The 25,244-nt window shown below is 39.8% G+C and overlaps 1 protein-coding gene across 1 annotated transcript in view; it reads right to left on the bottom strand.

Moving 5' to 3' along the window:
* Positions 1-25,244, bottom strand: part of PATL2 (PAT1 homolog 2) — a 106,822-nt gene that overhangs the window by 23,022 nt on the left and 58,556 nt on the right. The window contains exons 12-14 of the mRNA XM_053705958.1: positions 21,971-22,068; positions 12,552-12,605; positions 12,056-12,204 (exon numbers count right to left, since the gene is read on the bottom strand). Coding sequence (XP_053561933.1) covers positions 12,056-12,204; positions 12,552-12,605; positions 21,971-22,068 — 301 coding nt within the window. The remainder of the gene's footprint in view (positions 1-12,055; positions 12,205-12,551; positions 12,606-21,970; positions 22,069-25,244) is intronic.

Below are 25,244 nucleotides of genomic sequence, written 5' to 3'. Positions count from 1 at the left end.
TAGAGATCAGCCTCCCACATGAGACATCCCACCCCCTGACTCCCCGTCAAACAGCTCTCTTCCCTCCCCCAACTTACAATTGTCATCCCCATCTTAAGTACTGGCAGAAAGTCTGCCAGTACTAAAAAAAGCTTTCCCCCCCCCAAATTTATTCTGCAGTGTTGGATCCCCTCTTAGCCTCCAACCTCCCTGATCCCCCCCCATACATCTCTCTAACCCTCCCCCCTCTACCTATTTGCTGCCATCTTGGGTACTGGCAGCTGCCTGCCAGTACCCAGTTTACCCCCCAAAAATGTGTTTTTTTATTTTGTATGTAGTGTAGCTGCCCCCCCTCAATATCCTAACTCCCACCCCCTCCCAGATCCCTTGCCTAGCATCCCAGAGAGCCCCACCATCAATGTACATAAAAATAAGGTTTTATTGAAATCTTAAGATTTGGTGCATGTGCACGCGCAGATTCCACCGATTGAAACCCGTGAGGACGTACTTGGTCACTGACATTTTTTGTATGACGTACCCTGTACGTCCTTGGTCCTTAAGGGGTTAATTTTCTCATAGTGTGTTATCTAGAGGGGGGCACATGCCAATGGAAGCACTGGTGTGAGAATCTTTCCTCGTTATGAGAAAAACTTATGTCAATCATACTATTTTGTAGCAATCATGTTAGTGAAGTAGGAATGTCTTCATATTATTGAATCGAACAGTTTTAAAATTATTAGATTTGCTTAGAGGAGCTGGTTGGGATTGAAGGAGAGTCTCTGGGCAAAACCTTAGAGAGAGCACATGTGAAACACTGCTGTGTGGTTTCCCCATTGATGATGTATATGTCTGATACTACTGCCTACCCTTGTACACTGATATAAATACTTTATCAAGCAAGTGTGTTAAAACTATAATGCATTACTTATCTTTGGGTTTCAAATAAACGGATTACTGATTTAGGTTATTGCAATAAGTTCATAATAAACACTTATACTACATTCTGTGTTAAATTCCCTTTTTGTTTAGTACAGTTGTGCTGAAAAGCACCTGGACCTAACACTGGGGAAGTTTTAAAATTGAGGAGGCTGGATATTTTGCGCACACACACACAGAACACTAGTGTGCATGGGGGGGGGGGGGAAGAATTAGAAAAGGAGTGCTCTGTTTTAGACCAACTCCTAGATGCTGTAAAGACATTCCATGCAAAGGAAAAATCCAACTGGGGCTCCCGGTGTTGAAGTCCCATGACCGCATTATTTCCTTTTCCATCAGAACTTTGTTCTTATCTGCAACACTTTTCCCCCACCATGAAGGGGTTGGTTAAAGTTTCTATAGCTTTCATTAGTTAGCTTTCTAGTCTGTTTGACTAAATATTATTGATCCGTTTTAATATTTACCTAAATTATCTGAATGACCTCTAAACCTGATTAAAAACCATTTATACTTGCCTGATAAATTCATTTCTGTCATCATGGCGAGAGTCTACAATCCATTACATATGGGAATTACATTCCTACCACTAGGAGGAGGCAGTTTCCCCAAACCACAAGAGCCCTATAAAACCTCTCCTACATACCTTAGTCTAACATATAGCCAAGTAGTGAGATAAAAAAAAGAAAAAAAAAAAAAAGAAGAGAAGGAATAAGAGTAAAAAAAGGAGCAGGGAAAAAGAAATATGCTTAAAACAAATCAACCCCAAGAAAAGAGTAGGGGCTCATGGACCATCGCCACCATGAAAGGAATGGGAATACCCAAGCTGTGGAAGTCCACATGTAACCATAAAGGGAGGGATTGGAAAAAAAAAAACAGCTTTTTTTGCGTTGAGAAACCATGCTCGCATAATCAGTAAACAGACAACTGCCTAAAGCGCCTTTCTACCATAGGCCGCTTCCCTTGAAAGCAAAAATCTCAAAATGGTAAAATTAAGTAACGGTATGCAGAGAAGACTGAGTGGCAAATTTGATCAAATTAAGCCTCATTTTTAAAAAGCCCTAGAAGTGGCAACTGATCAATAGAATGAGCCATAATCCACTGTGGTGAAGGTTGACCTGCCTCAAATAAGTCATGTAAAAACAAAAGTTTCAACCAAGAGGCAAAAGAAATAGAGGCCTTCTGACCCTTTCTAGGGCCAGAAAAGTACAGACAGACTAGAAGTTTGTCTGAAATCCTTCGTAGCATTAACATAATATTTCAATGCTCCAACATCCAAAAATCTTTTAGAACTATTCTTAGGATCAGGACACAAAGAGGAAACAACAACAACCTCCATAAATTGTGTGAGAAAACAACAACAACAACAACTTTAGGCAAAAATGTAGATGTAGTCTGCAAATTAGGCTTATCCTGAAGAAATCATTTAAGGAGACTCACAAGAGAGCAGACAATACAGAAACACTTCTAGCAGAAGGGAAGGCTAAGTAAAACAATACTTTCCAAGAAAGAAGTGACCAATATATGCATAGGCTAAAAAGGAAGACCCAGCAAAACCCTTTAACACTAGGTTAAGACTCCTAGAAAGAGAAATAGGCTTGATAAAGGTTTAATTCGGACCAGAGTCTGAACAAAAACAAGGAACATCAGGAAGACTGGTAATCTTCTGTTAAATTAAAATGATAGAGCAGATCTCCACTCTGTGAGGTAATTGGAAGATAAAACATCTAAACATCCTGTAAAAACCTGAAGAATTTGAGGGCTTCGAAAAGAATAATCAGAAAAATTGTGATTTATAAATCCTTGTAAATTTTCCTAGAGACAAGTTTTCTGAGAAGCCTCTGTCTCAGACCTAAGCGTTCAATTTCCATGACAAGAAGTTTAAGAAACTAAAGATCTGAATAAAAACAAAAAGGACCTTGAGACAAAAAGGTCTGATCGCAGAGGAAGAGGTCTTGGTGGATAACTGGACATAGAGTTTGATACGCATGCCAAATCATGTAAGGCTACACTGGGGCAATCACAAATGACAATTCTAGTGATATCTTGAAAAACACTTTTAAAAGGAACCAGAGGAAAAAACAGATGCGGTTAAAAATGATCAATGAACTACTAGAGCATCCACTACCTCTGTTTGAGGTTACCTGGACTTCAAAGTACCTGAAAAGTTTGATGTTAGATCTGAGGGCCTCCTCGATTGATTTCTGGTAGGCCCCAAAGATCCACAGAACACATCCTCTGTATGTTAGGACTAATGACTTCTGCCCAAAAGAGAATCCGAAACACCTCCATCAAGGATAGGCAACTGTGGGTTCCCCCTGGTGGTTGACAGAAGTTACTACTGTGACATTTTCTGTCTGTTAATAAGGGAGTCTTAACTCCATTTCAAGGGGTCAAACTTGAAGGGTCTTGAAAGCTGCACAGAGTTCTATAATATTGATTAGCAACCTTGCCAATTGAGCAAATAAAAATAGTATCTGAAATTATAATTATGAGACCTAGTACTTCTATTCACAGAGCCACTGAAGGGAGTGAAATCGTCTGAAGGTTCAGTGTTATTCATCTTTACTCCGTTAGAGAACAATTCATGGACAAGGAATTTGTTTGAAGAAACAACAATAGTGGTTTAATGTGAAATTATGTTAAAAGACTGAGCTAGTCACAAATGACTCATTACCTCGATTCCCATAAAGAACGAGGAGCATTGTCCAGAAATAAGACCCTCTTTGAGGTACTGTGTACTTTACCACACACACCGACACAGCTCATCTCGCAAATATATAAAACCTTATTAACAAAAGGGGATCAATGATCCCAACGTACTCAGCTGCCTGGCAAGCGGAACTGGGAATGGAGATATCGCCAAAAGAGTGGTCCAAAACTTTTATGAGAGCCAAGAAGGCCTCGATATCGGCTAGAATGCAAGAGATGCATTACAAGTTCTTAAGTAGGTGGTATCTAACACCTCTAAGACTACGCAAAATCTACCCTCACTCAGGAGGGGGGTGCTGGAGGGGTTGTGGAGACGAGGGATCTCTTCTCCACGTTTGGTGGACATGCCCGCTTATACGATCTTTCTGGGAGGAGGTGCTGGGACTAATGAGCAAAATCTTGAATATCATAACCCCCCCAAAACCAATATTTAATGTACCATGAGCTACCTAAGATAGGGGGGGGAAGACAAATACCTCCTATTCATTATGATGCTAAATGGAGCAAAAGCGCTCATCCCCCACTGGAAGAGTCCGCTGATACCTAGTACCCAAGAGTGGAAGGCAAGAGTGGGGGACCTGCTAAGACTTGAACTCTATCACTTTCTAAAAACTGGCAAACTAGCTACGCATGAAATGATGGTACTAACGTGGGAGGGTAGGGGACTGTAATTCCCCAGCGCGTAGGAGTGATATCCACTGCCTTATCTCCCTTGGTGGACTTAGTCTGCCTTCCCCTCCCCCTATCCCTCCTCCCCACCCTCTCCCACTTTTTTTTTTTTCTTTTCTTCTTCTTTCTTTTTTCTTCTTTTTCACCCATACACCAGTACGGACGACAACATCAGGTATTATAATATACCCAGCTCTGTAAAATTTACGCTGGGTACAAACTGTTATGCCACTCAATAAATGCTTAATGTATAAATTGTAAATTTATAACTTGACTTCATTACTGGAATTTTCATGCAGCCACTACCACTGAATGAAGAGACAAGTTCAGAAATGATGGACTAATAAAACACAATTCAGGATAAGAGACAGGTAGTTGCTGTGCTCAGAGGATTATCTCTGATATCTCAGCCTCCAGCGATTGTGTAAAGATATAACTATAAGAAAAGGTTGAGATTCAAACAACTTGTACCAATCTATGTTTATACTGTCAGTTTTATCATATTGTATTGCTTATTGATGTATAACCCTTGTCTTCAAATAAAGCTTCTTTGAAGAAAAAAAAACTGAGCTAGTACCAAGATATATCATTCAGTTAAAGAATTTATGGTGAAAACACTGCAATACCCTGAGCTCTCCGTTATAGGCAAAAGGTTACCCAGAACCTTGATATTCTTTTTTCAGGTACTGACCAGGCCTGGCCCTGCTAAGCTTATGAGATCAGACAGGATTGGGTGCATTAAGTGTAGTGTGGAGGTAGGCTGGAGAAGTAGCTAGACCATTATGGAAGAACAAACAAACTGATACCATTTCTTCAGAAAAGTAAATCTCAGATGTTTTGAGTAAATTGGATTAGGAAGTTAAGCATCATTTAATCTAATATGGACAAACTGACCTTGATTAAGGTAGAATTGTTCTGTATGTTCAAGATCCACAATTGGTCTAAAGGTTTCTTCATTCTATAAAACTTGGAGATTTGATTAAAATCCCACTCCCTGTTCTTGCATTGAACTGGAATAATTATTCCCATATCTCAACAGAGGACAAGATTGAAGGGGCCTGAATAGGAGACAGTTTGAAGAAAAAAACAAAACATGCCAATAACTATTTTTAACCCCTAAAGTAACCAAGAACTATTTCAAGAGGATGATTAAGAAAAAAAAAAAAAACTACTAACCTATTAATAATGAAATATCTACTTTGGCATGGTATTTGCTGCTTTTTACCCACAGCTGAGGAGGAGCTCCATGGTTTCTTTTCCAGATCCCTCTTTTTTTTTTATCCATTAACCACATAGAAACATGCATATAAGTTACACCAAAATAGACATGTCTAAGAACAAAAGTAGATCATGACAACATTCTTATATCTGACATAACATACTGCATTATTAACCTGTCTCAACCATATACATTACAGAGATTGCATTGATACCTTATATTTTTATTTTTTGTAACGTGTTACTGAAGTACCTTTTTATCAAAAGTTACTGCCTATTAGCATGATATTTTGATCTGGCATACATAGAAAACTTATCTTGGTTGGATGAAACATTTTTCCCCCTAAGGGGTACTGTATATGAAATTGTACTAGTAGCACTTATGAAATAAATATAAAATAAAGTTAATACCAAAATAGCGGATTAATACCGCATAGAAATTCACCGAACTGGGTAAATACAAAAATAATTACACAAACCTTCCGATACCATAATATAAAAACGAAGTATAAACATTTTGAATTAAATTAAACTGTATCTAGTGCTGCAATAAGAATCGTATGGAGCAAGTGCGCCCTCTTGTAAGCGCAAATTAAAGTGTATAAGTAGACGATCGCTACATCATGTAGGCACCTATACATTTACTTCATGTGATAACATGACCTCATGACTATATGTTGGTAAATTGGAGCATCAGAATATGAACACTGATCTGCCTTAACAAGAGGTGGGCATTGTAGACTTGTTGTGAGACAACTAGTGACTAAACAGACATAATACATCCAACGACAAACTAGGTTGTTCCCCACCAATATCTATGGTATATTGCAAATATACGATTACAAACAATAGAATTTCCATTTGAAAGATAGTGGCATGGTAACGTCATATCTCCAACAAGTGAAATGGAGCCAACATCATCTAGTGTCACTAAAACCATATACTCATCGAAAATTATCAGGCTAAGTTGAGGACCAACAGATATAAGTGAGCAACTCAAATGAAATATCCCCAAAAAGAGAGCCTGGTTTGAGCTTGTGGGTAATTAGGATGTGTATCACTTTGTTGATATACTTTGTTGACATACTAAGTAAGCCACCTCAGCCATTTGAACCTTAAACTATCACAAATGAAAAAAGAAATAACATCTAGTCATATGAGTCCTTAGAAATACACATTTAGAAAGTGTTCTATTAATATCAGGGATAAATGACCCTTATAAAAAGGAATCCAAAAGTTTGCGATACTACTTGGGCAGCCACCTCAACTCCCCTATATAACTGGATCCTGTGAAGGGGAAGATTTGTCAAATCCCCATTTATAATCCAAAGTCGCATCAGGGTTCAACCTATGCCTCTTCTATAGAATTGTGCTGCTGTCACCATCATGACTTCTCTGAAGAAGGGCCTATTCCTCTGTATCCGTTGTAGGATGAAAAGGAGTCCCCAAACTCAACCGCATAGTCACCTGCAGTTTCCCCTCATGTGAGATGCCATATCTTGCTGAGCTCGGGCCGCGGGAGTCGGCCACTCTCCCCCGATCCGTCGTCACATTTAAAAGCAGCGCAGACATCTCCATATTGAATTGCGATGCAGGCATTGAGGAGTTAGAATTCCGCAGTCTGATAACCTCGGAGGTTAGGCTGGAAACATGAGAAGGCTCCTCACTCTCATCGGGGCAGATACTGATAGATGACCGCCCCATATGTGCAGTTTCAGGCAAGATATCAGTAGTCCCTGCAGTGGAGCCATATGCATGTCTGAAGTAGGCCAAAAGGTTGCCTGTGTATTCTGTCCTATGCTCCGTGCAGTTACTATGAGGTCGAGCATACAACTTTCCACTTTATATTCCAATTGTAGCAGTAAAGCTCGTAATAAATTGTCTGATCCCTCCATAATAAGCAATCCCTCTTCTGCAGCAGCTAGGAAACTGATAAAAGCTACGTTGCTTGGTTCGTGGGGGAGTAAAAAGCTTAAAGTCGCAGCACTATGCCACCGGGGTTAGACTTATCATAAATCTAGCTCCATGGATATCAAACTGAACAGAATTCTTTCCTCTACCCAGCAGATGTTGATTTGTTACCTCAATCGGTTTGTATAGCTCAAAAAACAGCTCAGTAGTGGATGTACAATGAGGAGCTCTTGTTAAAACAACCTAGAATGGCCGCCGCCCGGACACGCCCCCCCCAGATCCCTCTTAATCTCCAATGTTAAGCGCTACATTATGGATCACAAATGTATCGCTATTTTGGCATCATCTTCAAATAAAGAATCTTAAAACTGAAGGTAAAAAAAAAGGGAGGTAAGGTTGGACTATAGGTTAAAGAGGATGTGCTGCATTGTATATAAAAATGGCAACAAAAAAAACAACTCCATAAACATAAATTTATGCTTACCTGATAAATGAATTTATTTCATGGTGGTGAGAGACCAGGATCCATACTCCTGGGAATTACTTTTCTCTACCACTAGGAGGAGGCAAAGATTCCCAAACCCCAAGAGCTCAAAGAAAAAAAAATCCCACCTCACATGTACATCAGTCTAACATGTAGCCAATGTAAGGTAAGAAAAAGGAATAAGCCATTAAAAAGGTGCAGAAAAGATTTGCTAAAAAAAATAAAATTAACCATATAAGACATAAGGGTGGGGCCTCATGGGTTTGCTTTTTAAAGAGGTGGTGAGAGTCCACAATCGATTAATACTGGGAACTAAAACCCAAGCTGTTGAGTCAACGAGTAATAGCAAAGAGGGCTAAAAAAAAATAAAATATTATGCTAACCTGATCAATTTGACAGGCGAGTCCACGGATCATCAGTAATTACTACTGGGAATATCACTCCTGGCCAGGAGGAGGCAAAGAGCACCACAACAGAGCTGTTAAGTATCACTTCCTTTCTCACAACCCCCAGTCTATCGACCAAAGAAAAAAGAGAAAGGAATCAACACAAGGTGCAGAGGGTGCCTGAGGTTTACACAAAAAAAAAAAAAAAAAAAAAAAAAAAAACTGAAAAAAATACGGGATGGGCCATGGACTCACCGTGTCAAGAAATAAATTGATCAGGTAAGCATAAATTTTGTTTCATTTCTAATGACACGGATCATCAGTAATTACTACTGGGAATCAATACCCAAGCTAGAGGACACAGATAAGGGAGGGACAAGACAGGGAACCTAAACAGAAGGCACCACTGCTTGAAGAACCTTTCTCCCAAAAGAAGCCTCAGCCAAGGCAAAAGTAAAAAAAAATTCTAGAATTTTGAAAAGGTGTATAGAGGACCAAGCTGCAGCCTTGCAAATCTGTTCCACACATTTTTGAATGGCCAGGAGGAGGAAACAGCCCTTGTGGAATGAGCTGTGATTCTCTCAGGAGGCTGCTGTCCAACAGTTTCATAGGCCAAATAAATTTGACTCCTTTCTGAGCCTTGCCTTTCCCAGAGAAAGCGACAAACAAGGCAGAAGACTGGCGAAAATCCTTAGTCACCTGTAAATAGTATTTCAACACATGAATGACATCTAGGTTGTGCAGTAAACACTCTTTATGAGAAAACGGGTTAGGACACAGGGAAGGAACAACGATTTCTTGATTGTTCCTATACGAAACCACTTTAGGAAGGAAACCCAACTTAGTACGCAGAACTACCTTATCCGAATGAAAAATAAGGTAAGAGGATTCACACTGCAACGCTGAGAGTGCAGAGACTCTTGTTGCAATTTCCTTTGCTCGTAGAAACAAAAAAACAAAAAAACACCTTTCCAAGATAACATCTTAATATCTAAAGGGAGTTCCCACTCCCCTGGGTGAAAGGTCTGTCTGCTCAGAAAATCTGCTTCCCAATTGTCCACTCCTGTAATGTGGATTGCAGATAGGCAGCAGCTGTTTAGACTCTTGAGGACTAGAATTGGTCTGAAAGTTACCTCTTTCTTGGGAACTGGAACTATAACTCCCAGGATGGAAAGGTCCCGGACACAGTGTAAGAACGCCTCTTTATCTGGTCTACAAATATTCTTGAGAGAAGAAACCTGCCCCTGGGAGGAAAAGGTCTTGAACTCTAGTTTGTATCCCTGGGACACAATGTCCACCGCCCAGGGATCCGGAACATCCCGAATGCAGACCAGAGTGAAGAAAAATAAATAAATAACTCTACCCCCACAAGATCCCGGATCAGGGGCAGACCCTTCATGCTGACTGAGTCATTAACAGGCTTCTTAGACTGCTTTCCCTTGTTCCAAGACTGGTTGGACTTCCAGGAAGACTTAGACTGTTCCTGCTTGGCATAGGGAGAGGAAGGCTTACCCTTAAGTTTTGAAAGGAACAAACATGACGTCCTTTCTGCTTATTCCTCAGGGAGGAAATTACCCTTTCCTCCCGTAATGTCTAAATTAATTTCAGCCAAGCCGGCCCAAACAAGGTCTTACCCTTGTAGGTAAATCGCCAAAAGCTTAGACGTTACATCCGCAGATCAGGACTTAAACCATAAGGCTCTGCGGCCAAGTACAGCAAAACCAGAAATCATTGCTCCCAACTTAACTTGAAAAGAAGCATCAATAATAAAGGAATTGGCCAACTTTAAGGCCTTGATCCTATCCTGGATCTCTTCAAGGGGGGTATCTGTCTAAATAGAATCAGACAATGCATCAAACCAGTATGCTGCTGCACTGGTGACAGTAGCAATACATACATCTTTTAAAGCAACCCTTCTAACTTCTTATCCATAGGATCCTTAGAACAGCTATCCTCTATGGGGATAGTGTCTCTCTTAGCCAAAGTGGAAATTGCCCCTTCCACCTTTGACACCATCTGCCAACACTCCTTGATAGAGTCAGCTATTGGAAACATCTTAAAAATTGGGGATGGAGAAAAGGGGATACCAGGTCTCTCCCATTCCCGAGCAATAATCTCTGTAGCCCGGTCTGGTACAGGAAAATCCTCCACCACGGAAGGTATATCAAAGTATTTGTTTAACTTACTAGACTTCTTAGGATTGACTAAAACAGTCGTGTCGGAGTCGTCTAAGGTGGCCAAAACCTTAAGTAACAAACAGAGGTGTTCTAGCTTAAACCTGAAGGATACAACTTCAGCATCAGAAGAAGGAATTACACCGTCTGAGTCTGAGATTTCACCCTCAGATGCTACCGAAGTATCTTCCTGCTCAGACTTCTGGGAGGGAACATTCGGAATAGCCACAACTGTCAGAAACCTTACTCACTGATTCTTTACATTTCCTCTTGCACTTTCCCTGCAGCATGGGAAAAGCAGACAGCAGATTAGTTACCGCAGAGGATATGTGGGGGAGGTGTTTTTGAATAAGGTTGGAGAGTTGTAGAGGATCCACAGGTGCCTACCTGTCCTGCTGGAAAACTGAAAGAGATTTCAATGATCTGGACCCAGAGCTGCTCAAACAGGCTACCAGAAGACAAGTTCCTTGCTAGCAGAGCCACAACAAACCCCTCTATACCGGACTGCACAGAAGGAGAAACCAGATGTTTGCAACACTATCTTGCCGCCTCAGAAAAGCCCACCCTCCTAATAGTGGGCGTGTCTAAACTGAACTACCGGTCATCATTAGCCCCCCCCCCCCCATAAACCTTCCATACTCGGTCGCAGGGACTTTGTCTTTTGCCTCCCTTTTTTGCCTCCTGCCTGGACTTATTTGTCTTCATTCTACATCAGAACAAAGTTCCAATGTAAAAAATAAATAAATTACCGGATAGTTTAAGCGGTTGCATGATTTCAATGATGGGCTAATGTCGGGAGGGGGATTGCCTATGATGCTGGGCACCACCTCCAGCTTGCGATCCCATTCAGGAAGCACCTTTTGTCTTCAGTACAGCCAAACGGCTATGATGATCTATAGTGTCCTAAGGGCACTAAAGCCCAGTGCGGTTAGGACGGCATAGAACGTCATAAGGGCGGGAAGGGGTTAACCTCTGCTGATGTTTCAGTACTGTTTTGGCTGTCTGCTGCTTATTTGCTGGTGAAAAAATATGTGTATAAATGTGTATGTGTGTTTATATACATACATACTCCTGGGACCGAATCCTTTTCATTATTCCCCTGTTTTTTTCCACAATATCCTGCCCTGACCTTGCTACAACCCCCTATAATAATACTCTCTCCTCCCAAAAAAAAAAAAAAAAATCACAAGCCATACCGCATATAGATCCCTGTACTGAGGGGAACTAGATATCAAGACTAAAAACCCCTCTGAAAAATAAAATGTAATTCTTTATTCTTCAACCACCTCCAGTGGAGGCAAATAAAGACTGGATGTATGTGGGAGGAGTTTTATTGGGGTTTGGGAATCATTGCCTCCTCCTAGTGGTAGAGCAGAGTAATTCCCAGGATTAATGGATCATAGACTCACCACCTGTAGAAAAGAAAAGCACTTTGTATAGATCCAAAATTTACAGTTATATTTTGGTAAAGCAACAAAACACACAAATCATTTTGCTATGGTCATACTACAATCAGTTTCTCTATTTTAAAAAACAGCAGTTCTAGAAAAGAAAGCTTATCTAAATACAGGTAGGTTTTTACAACATACTCATTATCATTACATGGTCGGACATTTAGGGCTTCATAGAGTCTTTGCACTTTATAGTTCTGTTTCTGCTTGAAGCGGACATGCTGCTCTTCTGGCAAATGTGGGATCTTTCGTTCTAGTTCTTCAACCTCTAACAGCATTAAGAACAACTGAAAAGTACAAAAATTTGTGAATTACATAAACAAAAAAGCTTCTGCAAGTGATGCAAAATTTGTTTTAATTTTCAAACTTTTGTGGTTTAGGAATCAAAGTTAAAAATAGTATATAAAACTATATACACACACATATATACTGTTACATAGAGGAACACAATGTTGCAGACAGGGATGAGGAAGTGAGGGGAAGTCTGAAAAAAAGCACTAGTGCAATGAGGCTCCAATTATTAGGTCTATTAAGCACCTACACAAGGCCACATAAGCACCTACACAAGAAGACAGGTTTATCAACATCTGACAGAGAATAAATTATAAACATACCTCCTTAGAACATTACTGACCTTCTCAATGCGTTTAAGAATCCTCAACCGCTGGTGCCCAATAGCTTTAATATCCTGTGGTGGAGGAAAATGGTAAAGAAAATATTTTTTCATTTATAGGATTGAACTAAAAAAAAAAAAAAAAGTTGTCGTTACATAAAAACCAATTAAAGTTACAATTTTAAAAAGATTTTGAAATAGGTGTACTACTGAGAGGCAGTGTTAAAAATATAATTTATGTAAGAACTTACCTGATAAATTAATTTCTTTCATATTAGCAAGAGTCCATGAGCTAGTGACGTATGGGATATACATTCCTACCAGGAGGGGCAAAGTTTCCCAAACCACAATTCAGTTTAATGAATAGACAAGAAGTGGGGTGATAAGAAAAGAGCGAAAGCATCAAAAATAAGGAATTTGGAATAATTGTGCTTTATACAAAAAAATCATAACCACCACAAAAAGGGTGGGTCTCATGGACTCTTGCTAATATGAAAGAAATGAATTCATCAGGTAAGTTCTTACATAAATTAGGTTTTCTTTCATGTAATTAGCAAGAGTCCATGAACTAGTGACGTATGGGATAGAAGATACCCAAGATGTGGAACTTCCACGCAAGAGTCACTAGAGAGGGAGGGATAAAATAAAGACAGCCAATTCTGCTGAAAAAAATAATCCTCAACCCAAATCAAAAGTTTTAATCTTAATAATGAAAAAAACTGAAATTATAAGCAGAAGAACCAAACTGAAACAGCTGCCTGAAGTACTTTTCTATCAAAAACTGCTTCAGAAGAAGAGAAAACATCAAAATGGTAGAATTTAGTAAAAGTATGCAAAGACCAAGTTGCTGCTTTGCAAATCTGATCAACAGAAGCTTCATTCCTAAAAGCCCAGGAAGTAGAAACTGACCTAGTAGAATGAGCCGTAATCCTTTGAGGCGGGGACTTACCCGACTCCACATAAGTATGATGAATCAAAGACTTTAACCAAGACGCCAAAGAAATGGCAGAAGCTTTCTGACCTTTTCTGGAACCAGAAAAGATAACAAATAGACTAGAAGTCTTTCTAAAATCTTTAGTAGCTTCAACATAATATTTCAAAGCTCTTACTACATCCAAAGAATGTAAAGATCTCTCCTTCGAATTCTTAGGATCAGGGCACAATGAAGGGACAACAATTTCTCTACTAATGTTGTTAGAATTCACAACCTTAGGTAAAAATTGAAAAGAAGTCCGCAACACTGCCTTATCCTGATGAAAAATCAGAAAAGGAGATTCACAAGAAAGAGCAGATAACTCAGAAACTCTTCTAGCAGAAGAGATGGCCAAAAGGAACAAAACTTTCCAAGAAAGTAATTTAATATCCAGAGAATGCATAGGTTCAAACTGAGGAGCCTGTAAAGCCCTCAGAACCAAATTAAGACTCCAAGGAGGAGAGATTGACTTGACAGGTTTGATACGAACCAAAGCCTGTACAAAACAATGAATATCAGGAAGATTAGCAATCTTTCTGTGAAAAAGAACAGAAAGAGCAGAGATCTGTCCTTTCAAAGAACTTGCAGATAAACCTTTATCCAAACCATCCTGAAGAAACTGTAAAATTCTAATAGAATGCCAGGAGAATTTATGAGAAGAACACCAAGAAATGTAAGCCTTCCAGACTCGATAATAAATCTTCCTAGACACAGATTTACGAGCCTGTAACATAGTATTAATTACTGAGTCAGAGAAACCTCTTTGACTAAGAATCAAGCGTTCAATTTCCATACCTTCAAATTTAATGATTTGAGATCCTGATGGAAAAATGGGCCTTGAGATAGGTCTGGTCTTAACGGAAGTGTCCAAGGTTGGCAACTGGCCATCCGAATGAGATCCGCATACCAAAACCTGCGAGGCCATGCTGGAGCCACCAGCAGTACAAAAGAACGTTCCATTCGAATTTTGGAAATCACTCTTGGAAGAAGAACTAGAGGCGGAAAGATATAGGCAGGATGATAATTCCAAGGAAGCGACAATGCGTCCACTGCTTCTGCCTGAGGATCCCTGGATCTGGACAGATACCTGGGAAGTTTCTTGTTTAGACGAGAGGCCATCAGATCTAATTCTGGAAGTCCCCAGATTTGAACAATCTGAAGAAATACCTCTGGGTGAAGAGACCATTCGCCCGGATGTAACGTCTGGCGACTGAGATAATCCGCTTCCCAATTGTCTACACCTGGGATGTGAACCGCAGAGATTAGACAGGAGCTGGATTCCGCCCATACAAGTATCCAAGATACTTCTGTCATAGCTTGAGGACTGTGAGTCCCACCTTGATGATTGACATACGCCACGGTTGTGACATTGTCCATCTGAAAACAAATAAACAATTCCCTCTTCAGAAGAGGCCAGAACTGAAGGGCTCTGAAAATCGCACGGAGTTCCAAAATGTTGATTGGTAATCTCGCCTCCTGAGATTCCCAAACCCCCTGCGCTGTCAGAGATCCCCATACAGCTCCCCAACCTGAAAGACTCGCATCTGTAGAGATCACAGTCCAGGTTGGACGAAAAAAAGAGGCCCCTTGAATTAAACGATGGTGATCCAACCACCAAGTCAGAGAAGATCGAACATTGGGATTTAAGGATATTAATTGTGATATCTTTGTATAATCCCTGCACCACTGGTTCAGCATACAAAGCTTAAGGGGTCTCATGTGAAAACGAGCAAAGGGGATCGCGTCCGATGCAGCAGTCATGAGGCCTAGAATTTCCATGCAAAAAGCTACCGAAGGGAATGACTGAGACTGAAGGTTTTGACAAGCTGAAACCAACTTCAGACTTCTCTTTTCTGTTAGAGAAAAAGTCATGGACACTGAATCTATTTGAAAGCCCAAAAAGGTTACCTTTGTCTGAGGAATCAAAGAACTCTTTGGTAAATTGATCCTCCAACCATGTCTTTGAAGAAACAACACAAGTTGATTCGTATGAGATTCTGCAGAATGTAAAGACTGAGCAAGTACCAAGATATCGTCCAAATAAGGAAATACCGCAATACCCTGTTCTCTGATGACAGAGAGAAGGGCACTGAGAACCTCTTAAAAGATCCTTGGAGCTGTTGCCAGGCCAAACAGAAGGGCAACAAACTGGTAATGCTTGTCTAGAAAAGAGAATCTCAGAAACTGATAGTGATCTGGATGATTTGGAATATGAAGATATGCATCCTGTAAGTCTAATGTGGACATATAATGCCCTTGCTGAACAAAAGGCAGAATAGTCCTTATAGTCACCATTTTGAATGTTGGTATTCTTACATAATGATTCAATATTTTTAGATCCAGAACTGGTCTGAAGGGATTCTCCTTCTTTGGTACAATGAATAGATTTGAGTAAAACCCCAGACCCCGTTCCAGAACTGGAACAGGTACAATTACCCCAGCCAACTCTAGATCTGAAACACATTTCAGAAATGTCTGAGCCTTCACTGGGTTTCCAGGAAAGCGAGAGAGAAAAAAAAAAAATCTTCTCACATCTTGAAACCTATTCTGTATCCTTGAGAAACAATGTTCTGAATCCAAAGACTGTGAATCGAATTGATCCAAATATCTTTGAAAAATCGTAACCTGCCCCCTACCAGCTGTGCTGGAATGAGGGCCGCACCTTCATGCGGATTTAGGAGCTGGTTTTGACTTTCTAAAAGGCTTGGATTTATTCCAGACTGGAAAAGGTTTCCAAATGGAAACCGTTCCTTTAGGGGAAGGGTCAGGCTTCTGTTCTTTATTCTGACGAAAGGAACGAAAACTATTAATAGCCCTGTATTTACCTTTAGATTTTTTGTCCTGAGGCAAAAAGGTTCCTTTCCCCCCAGTAACAGTTGAAATAATAGAATAAAACTGTGAACCAAATAATTTGTTACCTTGGAAAGAAAGAGAAAGCAAAGTTGACTTAGAAGTCATATCTGCATTCCAAGATTTAAGCCATAAAGCTCTTCTAGCTAAGATAGCTAAAGACATATCTGACATCAATTCTAATGATATCAAAAATGGCATCACAGATAAAGTTATTAGCATGTTGAAGAAGTTTAACAATGCTATAAGCATTATGGTCTGACACTTGTTGCGCTAAAGCCTCCAACCAGAAAGTGGAAGCTGCAGCAACATCAGCCAAAGAAATAGCAGGTCTAAGAAGATTACCTGAACATAAATAAGCTCTCCTTAGAAAGGATTCAATCTTCCTGTCTAAAGGATCCTTAAAAGGAAGTACTATCCGCCGTAGGAATAGTAGTACGTTTAGCAAGAGTAGAAATAGCCCCATCAACTTTAGGGATTTTATCCCAAAATTCTAATCTATCAGATGGCACAGGGTACACTTTCTTAAACCTTTGAGAAGGAGTAAATGAAGTACCCAGACTATTCCATTTCCTAGAAATTACTTCTAAAATAGCATCAGGAACTGGAAAAACTTCAGGAATAAGTACATGAGGTTTGAAAACCGAATTTAAACGCTTTGTAGATTTAGTATCAAGAGGACTAGACTCCTCCATATCTAATGCAACTAACACTTCTTTAAGTAAAGAACGAATAAACTCCATCTTAAATAAATATGAAGATTTATCAGTGTCAATATCTGAGGCAGAATCTTCTGAACCAGATAGATCCTCATCAGAAATAGATAAGTCAGAATGATGACGGTCACTTCATCAGAAATTCATCTGAAATATGAGAAGTTTTATAAGACCTTTTACGCTTACTGGAAGGAGGAATAACAGACAGGGCCTTCCTAATAGATTTAGAAACAAATTATTTTACATTAACAGGGACATCCTGAACATTAGATGTTTAAGGAGCAACAACAGGTAATGGATTATTACTAATGGAAATACAATCTGCATTAGAAAGTTTATCATGACAGTTATCACAAACAGCCGGAGGAACAGTTACCAAAAGTTTACAACAGATGCACTTAGCTTTGGTAGAACCAGCATCATGCAGCGTCTTTCCAGAAGTAGATTCTGATCCAGGGTCATGTTGAGACATCTTGCAATATGTAATAGAAAAAACAACATAGAAAGCAAAAATATCAAATTCCTTAAATGACAGTTGCAGGAATGGGAAAAAATGCCAAATGAACAAGCCTCTAGCAACCAGAAGCAATGAAAAAATGAGACTGAAATAATGTGAAAAAAAGGTGGAGACGGGGGCGTGGCTAGGCAGCGGCCATGAACGGTCGCAATATCTGTTGTTCCTAAGGGGATCTGCTCAATCCGCCGATTAACGCAGTAAATCTGCATAATATACTACCATTTACCTCATCTTTGATTAGATGGAGGAAAGCAGCATTGACCTACACTACTTTTGCAGAGTTCATGATCTTTAGGACCCAGATCTGGCCCATTGAGTTCCTAGGCGGCGGCCTTGAGGCAGGACCTCGACACCCCCCCCCAGTAACCTGGGGTATAGCAGTCAGAATTCGACTGTCCACTTTCCTACAAAGGGAACCATCTCTCAGGTTATCCTTTATACAAGTAGATCGATTGGGGAAACGGAGCTGCGCACGAACCGGTTAATAAAGGGTAGAGAATCGGAGAAGAAAATGGAGGCCCTAAACAAATGGGAAAGAGATGTGACGCAGCTCATAAGAGAATACTACCGGAGCTTGGAGGCTGAAATCTGCAGACTCTTTACCGGAATGGCATTTACGGGGGCCCCCCTGAGTACAGACGGTGAGAGAAATCTTGGGTCAAGGAAAGAGGATAACATCAGTTCCTGCGGAAACAAAATCACCCAGCAGCAGGGCATAGCAACCATGGAGGTTCAACCTTACAGTGGACGGCTTATTAGATCCGCATATCAGATACAGATAGAAGATGTTGAGAACCAGATTCAGACCCGCTCTAATTCCACACTAATGGATAGACCTAATCTGCTATCTCCTAACTGCCCGCCCATAATCAGGTCCAGAGCGGTAAGTGAAATATATAGAAACTCCCTGACTGTTCCAATAGACTCACAAGCAGTAAACACACGGGCTGTGCGCCCCCGGTACTCATTGCCCTTCACTGCGGTGAGCCCTTCACAGGACTTTGAGAAGCGGAGAGAGACCCGCGGGTTCGATAGCCCCAGCTTACTAACCTCTGTCCATCCGCACATAATGGTAACAAAGGCTGGAGAGACTGTTAACTTTAATCACACAGTGTGTTTACCGCAGCCTGTTACCTGCTAGCCGAACACCTATTGTAGTAACCGGAGCTGGAGGGAGGAGAGGCAGAGAGCTCTCAACTATCCAGGCTAGGCTGGGCAACCCTGCAGTGGGACACTTACAAGCGATAGGTACATGGAACATTTACTCCTTGCGCACAGGACTCTATAGCAAGCGGAGCCCTTTACATGACACCCGTCAGGGAGTGGGATAAGGGGGACTGAAGCTCTGCAGCCCTGCTGATGAATCTCACTTTTGAGACTACTGAGGGGCTTATATCCGGAGGAGTCCCTCTAATACTATAGCAGGTCACCACTACTAGACAAGCTCTCTGTATATGGTATTGCAAGTTGCTTTTATTTTGCAGTGACATTACCGGTAGCACAAATACACTGTAATAGTTCTATACGATGTGGTACTCATGGGGACTTCTTGTCTGAAACCTTCCTATATGTTATTGTATATTTTTGTCTGCCTTCCTCAGTAGATTGTTATGTGTTAAATAGCCCAGTTCACTGTTTAATCTTAGTTAACACTTGTTATGGGCAGTAGATGTGTTATGCTACTATATTTACCCTTTTCATGCTTAAATACAGTAACCCTAATGGCTGGTTGGGAGTATATACTAATGTTTCTAACAGTTAAACGTGATATGCTTCTCTGGATGGAGTGAGTTTGCACGCAGTTAGAGGTAATACTGATAATCTGCAACAGGCACAGTATAGTTAATGCCTTGACCACATTTAGTCTAGGGTAAGTCAGATGTAGGAAGTTAATATCCTATGTTATAATAACACACCTGGTTATATTTATATTTAGTGATTCCAATGACTGCCAGTGTCATCCAACACCACTGTGTATATAGTTAGCAGGCTGGTGTGTTATCTTATGCCCATATTGTAAGATATCTTCTACTTTGTTTTAATTGAAATACATTTGCTATCGGAGTAAGTTCCCACACAGTCAGGTGTTATTTGGTGCATCCATAATAGTTATCGTCCAGTTTGAGCTTTGCCTCCACTTAGCCTAAGTTAAACTTGTCAGATTATAGACATTTTATACTGTTACAACCCTGTTACTAAATTTACAGTAATCTTAATGGCTGCTTGGAAAATTCAGAATATATAACTATATGTTTTGCAGCTCAATGGACTACCCTATATTCGCAACGCAGGCTGCTTATTATAACACTTAGCCAAAATATCTCCTTTGTGTGAATTAGTTGCACTTCTAACTCACAATAGTCATAGTCTAGTTAATTGCTATCCTCATCTAGTCACACACCTCTGTAACCCAGAAGGAATGGTACAGTACAGCACTAGAGCATTACAATTCTCTACATTTGTTTTTATTGCCTAATTTTATCCCCTCTTACTCTTGATAACCAATCTTTATGATTGTACCTTCAGTATGGTCGCTGTAATCCCTAATTTATTCTCTTTCTGGCTGGAGGTGCCATCAGCGGCCGGGGTGGCACCTTTTAGTCTTGATGATCAGTACCCCTAAAGTTACTTTACCCTCATAGTAGCAGTACCAGTAGACAACTACACGTAAGCAAGATTATATACTGTGCTGCACTACTTCACCACTTAGTTATCTTTTTTGGTTAATGGACTTTAGAAATATTACAGTACTTTTGTATATGCAATGAGAATTTTCCACATAGTAGATCTAGAAGATTATTTGTGCCCATATTGTATGTTCTTCTTATGTACCTGTTAGAGATATTGCAGCCAAATCTTTGTTTCATTTGGATACGTTTCAATGCCCCTAAGATGGTTCCTTCCCTTCTATGTTGGCTAATTAATGGGTCCACATGTGGCCCCTTTATTTTTGGTCCCCATACTCCCCCTTCTAGTCTCACGCAGCATCTTGCGGCCCTTGAGTGGCTGGTTCACTTTAACATGGGGAATCCTTCAAACCAGTTATAATATTATAAGTCATTTGTGTATGCTTCTATAAATAGAAAATAGAGGTTTTACTTTGAGACTCAAGAGTAGTCTCCTAGTGTGCATGTTAACTCTCTCTATCTCCATATTCAGTTAAGAGGTCCAAAAGTGGCCTCAGCTGCCACATAGAGAGTTTCTAGTACAACAAGCAAACTGTATATTATAATATATTCAACTGTCAAGTAAATTTACTCTGTGTGTTAGATTTAAGGTGCATTCATAACATGTACGGAAAATAGTTTATTATATAATTTATAATGAAAAAAAAAAAAAAAAGTGGAGACAAGAATGACGCCCACATTTTTTGACGCCAAAAATGCCACATTTTTGGCGCCAAGTACAATGCCAAGTATGACGCCACATCCTGTGACGCCGAAAAAACTACGCCCACAATTTTGGCGCAAAAAATGTCTGAACGTCAAATATGACGCAACCATACGCAAACTTCCGATGTCAATTAGGGCGCCGGAAATGACAAAAAAAAATTTGCGCCAAAAATGACGCAATAAATTGAAACATTTTCAGCCCCCGCGAGCCTAACAGCCCACAGGGAAAAAAAGTCAATTGATAAAAATTCTTTAAGGTAAGAAAAAATATTTCATATGCATTATCCCAAATAATGAAACTGACTGTCTGAAATAAGGAATACTGATTATCCTGAATCAAGGCAAATATAAGTTTAAACACATATATTTAAAACTTTACATATAAAGTGCCCAACCATATCTTAGAGTGTCATAATAAAATAAGACTTACTTACCCTAAGACACTCATCTACATATAGTAGACAGCCAAACCAGTACTGAAACGAGAATCAGTAGAGGTAATGGTATATAAGAGTATATCGTCGATCTGAATAGGGAGGTAAGAGATGAATCTCTACGACCGATAACAGAGAACCTATGAAATAGATCCCGTAGAAGGAGACCATGGTATTCAAATAGGCAATACTCTCTTCACATCCCTCTGACATTCACTGCACTCTGAGAGGAAAATCGGGTTCCAGCCTGCTGCGAAGCGCATATCAACGAAGAATCTAGCACAAACTTACTTCACCACCTCCATGAGAGGCAAAGTTTGTAAAACTGAATTGTGGGTGTGGTGAGGGGTGTATTTATAGGCATTTTGAGGTTTGGGAAACTTTGCCCCTCCTGGTAGGATTGTATATCCCATACGTCACTAGCTCATGGACTCTTGCCAATTACATGAAAGAAAGAAATATTATTACTATCAGGTGACCTATTAGGATAGTCTGTTCATAACATACATTTGCAATGCATTATAAACCACAAAATTTTGCTACTTTTTCAAACCTTACTTCATCTGGGATGGCATAATAAACTGCATCGATCGCTCTTCGTGGGCAATAACAAGTTGAAACAGCCACTTGTCCAAGTGAACCTTCAAAGTGAACCACTAAAAAAAAAAAAAAAAAAAAATATATATAGATTTGTTTTATACTTTATCAAAATATAGAAGATATAGGGAATAAAGATCATAAATTACATGCAGATTATGTATTGTTTTGTTACATGCCCTGAATCTGCTGCTAACCCTAGAGCCCTACATTTATTTGTGAATTTCAATCAGTACCCAATTTTAGCAAACATTTTTTCAGAATATGAAATATTAAAATGGATGCAATTAATAAAATCAAACCAGTATGCCCGTTAAGTCCCAGAGTTGAGTGCCAACAGTTATGCACAAGCAAAAAAGGGGTTTATCGTGGGTGTTTGTGTGTCAGGTTTTTTGCTAATTTTACAAGCTGAAAGTAAACCCGATCGCTTCAGCGCAATTGAAGTCAACGCTAGTCAGGTTAGTGTGTCCTCAGAGCTGTGGTAAACAGTTTTGCAAAATAAAAAATACATTAAAAATACAGTTACACTCATAACACCATTTAATAAAAATATTGCACATACATTTCATACATACGAGCCCTTTGCAGTTAAGTAGATGAAAACATGCAAAATTGGCTTTTTTGCGTGTCAGGTTAGCACGTGACCGAATAATTTGCCAATAGCTTATGAGCGCTACCCAACACGCAAAAACCTTACTTCTGGTGGAATTAACTCTTGAGCAAGAGCATTCAATATCGCGCCACATATAATCTGGCTCTTAGATGGCAAGCCGATAAAATTTAAAATGTTTAGCTATTTAACTGCTTCTATAAATGATTTGTTTGAATTTAAACTATGAACCCTAACCTAAAAATATTGTTTGTTGCAGATCCAATATAACCTACTCAAGGAGGAAAATCCATATCAATTAGCGTTGTCAAGGGAGAAAAACTTAGAGACGGGGAAATTCCATCAAAATGGTCTCCCATACAGAATACATTTCCTTAACGACCAAGGACACAACCCCCCCACACACACACACCACAGCGAGAACAGTATTGCGATTAATGTTTTACCTTCAGGTTCTTTATATAAAATGCAAGCTCCTACCTATACCAGTTTCATCTCACTTTATAAAGCTCCTCCAAAGTCACATATACAATTTTATCTGCGACAAGAAACATGTTCGATCTAATAGATAAACCTCCATAAATGTAGGATTGCTATATTTTTTACAAAGGTTAGTAGATTGGTTTATAAAGTTACAATTGTGGGTACAGATGGAACAGTTTGCTTCAAGTAGACCATTTAGTAGATATGTGCGATTCATTTTGGATAGATTCGGAAATTCGGATCGATCCGAATTTCCGAATTGAAATAGTGCTGAATCTACCAAATAAATCCGAATTAGTTCGGATTTATTCGGTAGATTCAGATGGCCATGGATTACACTAGTATTGTACAGTATATTAGGTTATATCACTCTGCTATGGGTTACACCTAATATACAGTACATAATACTAGTCTAATACACAGCATATCCCACCTAACACATACCAAAATTCCGAATTTCCAAACCGAACCCAGACAAATTTATTTGAATCCGAAACGAATTAATTTGAATTTTTCCAAATTCCAATCGATCCGAAACAAATTTTTCGATCATGCATAAGTCTACCATTTAGGAGCCCAATGTGGGAAAACCAAAAGATAAACATTATCCTCTTCTGGTAACCTGATCATTAAAAACATAATTTATGCTTACCTGATAAATTTATTTCTCTTGTAGTGTATTCAGTCCACGGATCATCCATTACTTATGGGATATATTCCCTTCCCAACAGGAAGTTGCAAGAGGATCACCCAAAGCAGAGCTGCTATATAGCTCCTCCCCTCACATGTCATATCCAATCATTCGACCGAAACAAGACAAGAAAGGAGAAACCATAGGGAGCAGTGGTGACTGGAGTTTTAATTAAAATTTAGATCTGCCTTAAAAAAGACAGGGCGGGCCGTGGACTGAATACACTACAAGAGAAATAAATTTATCAGGTAAGCATAAATTATGTTTTCTCTTGTTAAGTGTGTTCAGTCCACGGATCATCCATTACTTGTGGGATACCAATACCAAAGCTAAAGTACACGGATGATGGGAGGGACAAGGCAGGAACATTAAACAGAAGGAACCACTGCCTGTAGAACCTGTCTCCCAAAAACAGCCTCCGAAGAAGCAAAAGTGTCAAATTTGTAAAATTTTGAAAAAGTGTTAAGCGAAGACCAAGTTGCAGCCTTGCAAATCTGTTCAACAGAGGCCTCATTCTTAAAGGCCCAGGTGGAAGCCACAGCTCTAGTGGAATGAGCTGCAATTCTTTCAGGGGGCTGCTGTCCAGCAGTCTCATAGGCTAAACGTATTATGCTACGAAGCCAAAAAGAGAGAGAGGTTGCCGAAGCTTTTTGACCTCTCCTCTGTCCAGAGTACACGACAAACAGGGAAGAAGTTTGACGAAAATCTTTAGTTGCCTGTAAATAGAACTTCAGGGCACGGACTACGTCCAGATTATGCAAAAGACGTTCCTTCTTTGAAGAAGGATTAGGACATAATGATGGAACAACAATCTCCTGATTGATATTCCTGTTAGAAACTACCTTAGGTAAAAACCCAGGTTTAGTACGCAGAACTACCTTGTCTGAATGGAAAATCAGATAAGGAGAATCAAAATGTAAGGCAGATAACTCAGAGACTCTTCGAGCCGAGGAAATAGCCATCAAAAACAGAACTTTCCAAGATAAAAGCTTAATATCAATGGAATGAAGGGGTTCAAACGGAACCCCTTGAAGAACTTTAAGAACCAAGTTTAAGCTCCACGGAGGAGCAACAGTCTTAAACACAGGCTTAATCCTAGCCAAAGCCTGACAAAAAGCCTGGACGTCTGGAACTTCTGCCAGACGTTTGTGTAAGAGAATAGACAGAGCAGAAATCTGTCCCTTTAACGAACTAGCAGATAAGCCCTTTTCTAAACCCTCTTGTAGAAAGGACAATATCCTAGGAATCCTAACCTTACTCCATGAGTAACTCTTGGATTAGCACCAATATAAATATTTACGCCATATCTTATGGTAAATTTTTCTGGTAACAGGCTTCCGTGCCTGTATTAAGGTATCAATAACTGACTCAGAGAAGCCATGCTTTGATAGGATCAAGCGTTCAATCTCCATGCAGTCAGCCTCAGAGAAATTAGATTTGGATGGTTGAAA

This window comes from Bombina bombina, chromosome 3, assembly GCF_027579735.1.
Source record: "Bombina bombina isolate aBomBom1 chromosome 3, aBomBom1.pri, whole genome shotgun sequence".
NCBI lineage: Eukaryota > Metazoa > Chordata > Amphibia > Anura > Bombinatoridae > Bombina > Bombina bombina.
This window is presented reverse-complemented; position numbering and strand designations above follow the sequence as displayed.